General features: G+C 36.7%; 1 protein-coding gene across 16 annotated transcripts in view; it reads right to left on the bottom strand.

The window, feature by feature from the left end:
• Positions 1–6919: 6919 nt before the first annotated feature.
• LOC106881762 (ryanodine receptor 2) overlaps positions 6920–8962 on the bottom strand; it is a 381060-nt gene continuing 379017 nt past the window's right edge. For all 16 annotated transcript variants that reach the window (XM_014932251.2, XM_014932252.2, XM_014932258.2 and 13 more), the window contains one exon: positions 6920–7844. In XM_014932251.2, coding sequence (XP_014787737.1) covers positions 7746–7844 — 99 coding nt within the window. In that variant the 3' untranslated portion in view covers positions 6920–7745. The remainder of the gene's footprint in view (positions 7845–8962) is intronic.

Here is an 8962-nt window from a genome sequence, read left to right as displayed (position 1 = left end):
GAGAATATGTGTAAGCAAGAAAAACAGAGAATGAGAAAAAGAGAGAGAAGAGAGAAATAAACAGAGAGAGAGAGAGAAAAGAGAGAGAATCGGTTGAAAACTGCAGAAGTTTTTAGAGAAAATCCCGTGTAAACACCTTCTTTTCTGGTTTCTCGCTTTACGTGGCAGGTCTGGGCAAAATGTTATAGTGCATGACCATCCTTGGCACATAAGTAATGTGTATGTAAAGTTTGGTGAAAATCGGTTGAAAACTGTAGAAATGCATACGTACTACACACACACACACACACACACACATGCACACAGACACACGTATACAAACATCCTTTGTTTTATATATATATAGATTGTTGCTACGTTTTTTTACAAAGCTTCATGAAAATGAGGTCTGCATGCATAATAAACTCATAGTTTACATGCGATCGGAAATGGAGTTGAAAAAACAACTGCCATATCCCACTCACCATCATGCCCTCTGAACAGCAACTACTATTAAAAGGATTGTTTTCTCGTTATTTTTTGTAATTTCATTGTATTCCACTTCTTGAAAAACCTGTAATTTGCATTAAAAAAAGTCTTACACCCACTTCCCAGCTTCATCGCATCTTTCATCAATAAAATTTATTTATTTTTTCCATATTTAAATGCTTTTTAATCACCTTTATAATTTCAGTCTCTATGAGGTTTAGTCTTCATCCCTAGATGCACTTGGTGTCCACCAGCAGATTTTATTGCAGCTGAATTTAGATGACGAGCAAACTATTAACTCCACTTTCTAAGGATGCGCTTCTCTGTAGAGAAGACCTCAACCGAGTTCCTTAATGACAGGTGTGGAAGAAGTATTATTGTTACGAAGTCGATGGCTGGTCTGCCAGAATACTTTATAGGCCGATCTAAAGTCAGAGACCAGTTTGTAAGAAGTAGAACTCTAACCGCAAAATTAACAGATACAGGTCACGAGTATGCCACTACAGTTTCACATGATTGATCTATAAATCGATCAACTGACATGAAACTGCGGTGTGATGTAGCTTCTCGGAAGTTCTAAAATTCGCCCTATGTTACCCTACTAAACAGTTTGATATCAAACTCAACAAGTAGACCGCCATGAGCAAGGGACAGCTTCAGTAACTCGCAGCCGGTGTATCACAGCTAGCCTTCAACGAGACACAGTGCGGGTTTCTCCTCCCAGCAGGCAGTAATATTATCTGCATCTTTCTTTTCTAGATAGCCAACACAGTAAATCCTTTCTATCAATAAGTATGTTGAACGTACGTGAGTGTGTTTAATTTAATATACAGGCAGCCAGCTAGACCACACGATGATGGTCTTCAATAATACAACACACACCATCTCCAACAGTCACCTCACGACAAGCTTAATCCCAAAGTCCTTCCATGACTTAGTCTTGGACTTTTTCATTGTCTTTGTGACAACCTATTTCCAAGCCAAGCTTCGTAGCCTCCTTCTTTGCACGGATGGCATCTTTAACTTCCTGATTAAACTAGAGGGCACTTCTGCCACTTGGCGTCACAACGAGCCGCTTTCATTCATAGCATTGTGCAATTGAACCAAAAAAAAAAATTGCTGAAGAAAACAATCTCCATAACGTCTTGATTCCTCAATTGGTTTAGGAAAGTTTCTGAAAGCTAGAATCGCAGATGCTGGCACTGTAATGCACCAGCTCCAGCATTTGCTCATCAGAAGAGGGGTAGTTGGCAAAAAAAGCCAAATTTGCTCTCTTCAATTCGGTTATTGTATCTATCCTCCCATATGGTCATGAATGTTGGGTAATGACCGAAAGAGTATATAGAAGGTCGTGGTCACCATTATAGATAGTGGTCCATGGTGCGTGTAGTGCGACCATCTAATAACGACTCATATCAGAAGGTTGAAATAATATATATAATGTGCCAGTTGGAAAAGAGAAGAGACACAACCAGGTAGAAGGCTTATGAAGGATTTATTGATATATTTACGTGCATCTGCGTAGGTTGTATGTTTAATGTTAACCGTGGTGAAGTAGTTCATGAACAGCGCTATGTTAGAACCTGTGCAGTGTAGCTAGTGCTATGTATGTAGAGATGTTGTTGATGACGTCGGTGAGAGACATAATGGTGGCGGTGAAGATGGAGGTCACTGTAATGCTGTTGGACGGGTGTTGTCTGGTGTCATCGCTGGAACTGACTGCGTCATGTGGCTAAACCCTAGAAGGTCTGGAACCAAAGACCTCGAGACAAGGAGAAGTCAAGTTTTTATAAGTAACAGTAGGCTCAAAATTGGATTGTGAACAGACTATTGCACGTGATCTTATTTTGGGACTTAGATTGGTTAGGTTGCATATTGGCGCGTTAGAGTAAGAGACAAATTGCACCAATACCAACCAATCAGAGTGGTGGACACAACGGGGTCCAAAGAGCACCCAAAGGTTAGCTGGTATCTGCTACATTCGGATGTATGTATATATAATAAAGGAGAGAGGAAGTTCACTAGAGTTCGCCACAAGTACGATCACCAATAAAAGTATGACAGTGGTTTTCAACTCCATTTCCGATCACATGTAAATCGTGATTTTATCATGCATGCAGACCCCATTTCAGCCAATCAAAACTTTTTGTTTACGTGATAAGTTCTAGAAGTTTCCTTCAATGAAGGCCTTAAATAAGTGCGAAAAGGCAGAAGGAATTCGAATTTTGTTGAATCATTCTCTGGTGAAATTTCTCTCTCATAACTGTTTTAACAGCTTCATACTCAAACTAGTGCGATTCTCCTAATAATTTTTTTCACATCTCTATACCCAACCCGGAGATGGGTGAAGAATCAACACGGCCATACGTAATTGCAGTGATGAGGAAAATCAGCCTAATTATCAATTATCTGTCGAAGAACTGCGGCACCTGCAAAAACCCGTTGTTCATATATGATTGACTCTGTATTGCATGAAGCATTGTATTGTAGCAACAAATGCTGTATATAAACAGACACCAAATTTCGGGCCTTGTGCCTAGAGTAGAAAAGAATAAGTCATGTTTAAATGTTTGCTTGGTGTTGTCTCGTTATTATACGCAGCTTTCAGCAAACTAACCAACAACTCATTCCAGCAACATTGGCACACATTCACGCCAAGCAACAGCTTTATCCTTCGACCCTTCCAGAAAGAGTGAGAGAACAATGGACGTTGTTTTCGTTATTTTTTGTCTGTTTTTGTTTTTACCCCACCCCCGCGCATACTTTTGCCATCCTGTAAAATCTTTTCTTCTTTTCTATACGACATCAAAAGTAAAGAAATCAATTAACCACATGTTTATTAATTTTTTTTCATCCAAAACTTACATTTTCCCCCCACTTTTGTCATTCTGTAAAAAATCTTTTCTTTAGGACAAAAATTAAATTAAGAGAAAAATATTTTGTCTTTACAACATAAAGATTAAATTAATAAAGAGAAAAAATATTCTTTTCTAAAAATCTTGCCTGGAACGATCATATCAGATCTTGGAGTAAATTAACATTAATTTACCTTCTCAGGTTTTATTCATCATTAAAAAAAAAACATATATTGCATGTCTTACAAACCAGAAGAGGACCCTCAAAACAAAGCTGAATCATAATAGCCCAACAAACAAAAGAGGCTGCTTTAGTTCTATTTTGGCTAGTGACAGGTTATAGTTTGGATCTGTTACTAAATCAGCTGCCATGAAGTTTGGTTCTCAATATTGAATGCACCATTATTTCATCTTATATGTCTACACACACACACACACATGTATGAGGATTGAAATGAAAGCAATCCAAAAGTAGGCATAACCTTTTATTAACTCACACAGGCCTTTCAAATTGTACATGTTGGTAGAGATACAGATACTCTTCCTCTGCAGTAATTCATCATTCTGTTCTCCTTAATTGTAGGCAAATAGCAAGTTCCTAGCAGAAGCAACATGTCATCATTGACTGACAAAATAGTGGTGCTGGCTGTTTGACATCCACAGAAAGCTACAGGATGTTTACAGTGATGACATCATTGACAAGAGCAATTTCTCCTTTAGACCTTTAGCATTCAAATAATTCAATCAAATGCAATGCTTGTTTATTCACTGTTTTGAATTAATCATACATTTTGTAGCTTCAAGATTCCAATAGTGTGTTTATATATTTTTAGAATGACATCGTAGAGAAGGTGTGAAAAGCTGCATCTGGTCGATTTTAAAATAAAACAGCTAGAATATCTGGGTTGGATACAGCTGGATGAAATGCTAAAGAGTTAGACTTCTTCAGATAAACGAAGTTTAAAGGAGTGGAAACCATCATTGAAGACAAACCATACAAAAGTAGACCAAATGCAACACTTGACAAGAATCACCAGTGGTTGGGAGAATTTATTTGTGCCAATAGATGAGTGACAATCCTTGAGTTTTCTGGATGACAGGACTGTTGTTAAATATGCATTGCAGAAGATGTTGGAAGTCCTTAGTTACTGGAAAGTCTGTGTGAAGTAGGTTTCTCAGCAACCAGTAAATGATTTGAAAGAAAGAAGGACAGAAATCTGTTCTGAACTGCTGGAAACATTTAAGGTAATGAATGAAGATGTATCTTATCTTATACTTGTTTTATAAATTAGGTTGCGACCATGCTTGGGCACCACCTTTAGTCGAGTAAATCGACCCCAGGACTTATTCTTTGTAAGCTTAGTACTTATTCTATCAGTCTCTTTTGCCGAACCGCTAAGTTACGGGGATGTAAACACACCACCATCGGTTGTCAAGCGATGTTGGGGGAACAAACACAGACACACAAACAAACACACACACACACACACACACACACACACACACACACACACATATATATATATACATATATACGACAGGCTTTGGTCGGCCCTAGGCTATAGTAGAAGACATTTGCCCAAGGTGCCACGCAGTGGGAATGAACCCGGAACCATGTGGTTGGTAAGCAAGTTCCTTACCACACAGCCACTCCTGCACCTATCTATCTATCTATCTATCTATCTATCTATCTATATATATATATATAGTCCTACCCATACATGCATGGAAGATGGATGTTAAACGATGTTAAATGACGATGATGATGATATATATACATACACATATATGATGGTCTTCATTCAGTTTCTGTCTACCATATTCACTCACAAATATTTGGTCGGCCCAAGGCTAGAGTAGGTGACACTTGCCCAAGGTTCCACACAGTGTGATTGAACCTAGATCCATGTGATTGGGAAGTAAATTTTTTACCACACAACCATACCTGTGTCCATGTTATTTTTCCTGATCTGGTGACAAGAGATGCAACTTGGCCTTATGTTTACGATCCAGAAACAAATGACTTAATCCATGGAACAGAGACAGGGTCATCATTTGAAATGACTGTCATAAGATTTTTGAGTGTTTTGAATGGACTATTGCAAATAAATAAAATGGATCTTCTATTGGATGCAATGATGAGCATTTTGGCTGTTTGATTAATAGAACTGTCTCCCCAATGTATTGGTGTATATAAAGGGTTGACAATTCTACAGACACGAGAGCTCTTAATGTAATCTTCAATCACAATCAGTGTGGCACTGTGTGATGACAGTGCTGGTTTTTTAATTTCATATCCAATTCATCTGACCGGCTTCATAGGTAATGCTTTTTCAGTTTTATTCACAGGACTGCTAGAAAACTATGGCAGAAGACATATGGGATAAATGAAAGTTATAATGGAAGACTATGGTAGAAGGCTCTGATAGAAGGAAGTTCCACTAGAAGGCTATGGTAGAAGACATTTGCCCCAAATACTTCATAGTAGGATCAAACTTAGAACATCATTTGGCATATTTTTTTTTACTGGTTAAAAACCCAAAGTCAAGATCTGTTAACAGTACTGATAGAAAGCTGAAGACAACCTTCTCTCTTACTGTAACCTTCTCTTGGTCAGTGAATTTGACTTCAGCATGGCAGCTTACAAATCATTAGACACAGAGTAGCCCTCAGCCCTCCTGTTCCCCACTGAATTGACAAATACTTGCTGAAAAAGAAGAAAAATTACAAGATTGGACAAAATAATTTCTAAACAAATTTTTAATCAGTTTGTCTTGATTTTTTTAGTCGTGTAAGATTTTTACAGTTGTGTAAGATATTGTGTAAAAAGTCAAACAGCGAAAGTTTATTTGGCACATTTCCAAAGAAACAGCCAACTGATGGAATTAAATGTTTGTAAAGAAAGGTTTCATAAGTTTACAAGTTAGAGTGTGACAAAATATATTCTTAATTTCTTTGCTGTCCATCTTAGTTTATTATGGTAGGGAATGGTTGGTGGAGGTTGAAGAGAAAGTGGGAAAGAAAAATTTTCATGGAATCAAAGAAAGAGTGAAAATAATTATTTCTTAATTAGGCAAGAAATGTTAAAAGGTACAAAGTTAGGAATATGGAAAGTTGTAATAGTTGTACCTTTGTGATTGGAAACTGTGTTACAAACTTAATATTCCAAGAATATACTGCTGTACCATGATGGCAGCCATAGAGAATTAAAATGATATCACAAGTGCATTTGTATTTCTGTTTTAGTCCTCCACAATTAATATGTGGCATAAAAAAACGTAAGAACCATTGAGTTATTATCCTAATTAGAATAATTCTAGATTGTTATTTAAAAGAAATAGAGAGAAAACTTTATTTGTAGTTGTTAATCTAGTTCTGCTTCTCACTTCAAGAAAACCTATTGAAAATATATCACACTATCAAATCATACGATATTGTACTATTACTTGTATTAGTTTATATCTATGCAGTCTTCCAAGAAGTCTCTATGTAAATAATAATAATTTAAGATCTCAAATAGAGAAAGAAAAAAAAAAGAAGGAATATACTGGTAGAAAAAAATCCCAGAAAACATGCAATAAGTTAGGAAAAAAAAATCAATTTTTAAAATCTTTATTTTTGTTTTTCATTCTTGGAAGGGACAAAGCTGGACCTGGGAACTTCCAAACTGGGTTCTGAAGTCCTCCGTTTCAAACTTCATAAATGGAAAATCAGGGTAAAAGTTATAAATATCAAATTATAGCAATATTTCCATTTTTATGGATTTTTTTTTATTTTCCATATAGTTCAAAAAATACTTATAAAAATCTATCATAAGAAAATTTGGTGGGTTTCATTTTTTTCTTGTTTTACGACAATATTTCATTTCTTCTTTTGATTTATATCTGTATTGACATGTGCACAAATTTGTTTTGTTTAATTTAAGAAAAGAGTAAGGTCCTTCAAGAAAGGACCAAAACCTCAAAGAAATTTGCAATTAAGAGGGGGTGGGGGTTTGAATCAAGAAGAATCAAAACGGTTAGGTATTGTTATCAAACACAAAGATTAAAATACATGTATATATTTGCATTTCTTTTTGAAGGTATGTTTGGCCACAGTTCTGCTTCGTAGTCTCCATGATGAACAACTGGAGACAGGAGAATCCACATGTACATTTAAAGCTACTTCCCAAACACAAGATCTCATATATTCAAACACAAATACACACAAACTGACAGAGGCAGCTCTGAAATGTTCTAATCGTGGATACAGTTGTTGTAATTCGGTTTCAGAAATCTGTTGTGAAAATACTTTTATGTTTGTCCTATAAAATTCTGATGGTATCTGTAAGTCTGTGGTCCATCATTCGGGTAAGAACATTTCTCGACCTGTAGTTGATCAACTACCTAACATCAATCACAGTTAAATGGATCAGCTCTGTTTTCAGCTAGAAGCTTCATCTTCATACTGTTTCCTAAAGCAATCACCAACTGGGAAAAAGTCCCAGCAGCGCTGTTGATACATTTCCCAAACATAGGTTTCCTGGAACATAATAAAAGAATTAATATCATAATTTGTTAAGACAAATAATTATAACAATACAAAATGGGGAAATATTTAGAATATTGTGTTGATGTTATCTATCCCCTGATAAACTCAGAATGTGAAGACAGAGGAAATGCTGCTTAGCATTTTGTCCAACATGCTAATGATTTTGCCAGCTTGCTGTCTTCTATAATTGAAGAAATATTAATTTCTAACATATGCCCACATTTTTTGGACAATTTGGTGTAGTCAATTATGTTAACTCCCCACTACATGACAGGTATTTTATTTACAATATTTAAGAAGAATGAAAGACAAAGTTGACATCAGCAGAATTTAAAATCAGAATATAAAGGACCAGAACTTCATAAATACTTTGAGGCATATTGTAGTGGGCCCCTGGACTACTATTGCCTTCACCCCACTTAATCTACTGAGACGTCCCATTGATCCCCTGTTCCACAAATTCTAAGCTAGTAAAGATATTGAATGGGTTGTCATTGCCAGAAATCTATGGAAGAAAGGAAATAAATTAGTATATTACCATTTAGAGTATATGTACTACTGTATAGAACACACACACACACACATATATATATATACTATTTGTGAAGGCATGTGGCTCAGTGGTTAGGGTATAAAGCTCATGATCATGAGGTCATGAGTTTGATATTCTCCAGTGACATGTTGTATCCTTGAGTTAGACCAGTGTTTCCCAAACTTTTCGTGCCAAATTGCAATATCGCCCTCCTGTCGACCAAAAAATTCTCCATCGCCCACTTGTATAAAAAAACCCTGACACAACCCTCAAACATAAAATCCCCCAGCTGCCCACTTTGTATCGTTTAAAGCCTGTTCATTCCATCATTTTGCATTATAATGTGTGTGTGTGTGTGTGTGTATCATCATCATCATCATCATCATCATTTAACGTCCGCTTTCCATGCTAGCATGGGTTGGACGATTTGACTGAGGACTGGTGAAACCGGATGGCAACACCAGGCTCCAGTCTGATTTGGCAGAGTTTCTACAGCTGGATGCCCTTCCTAACGCCAACCACTCAGAGAGTGTAGTGGGTGCTTTTACGTGTCACCCGCACGAAAACGGCCACGCTC

This window comes from Octopus bimaculoides, chromosome 11, assembly GCF_001194135.2.
Source record: "Octopus bimaculoides isolate UCB-OBI-ISO-001 chromosome 11, ASM119413v2, whole genome shotgun sequence".
NCBI classification, from domain to species: Eukaryota; Metazoa; Mollusca; class Cephalopoda; order Octopoda; family Octopodidae; genus Octopus; species Octopus bimaculoides.
The sequence above is the reverse complement of the archived record's forward strand: the minus strand, read 5'-3'. Positions and strand labels throughout refer to the sequence as shown.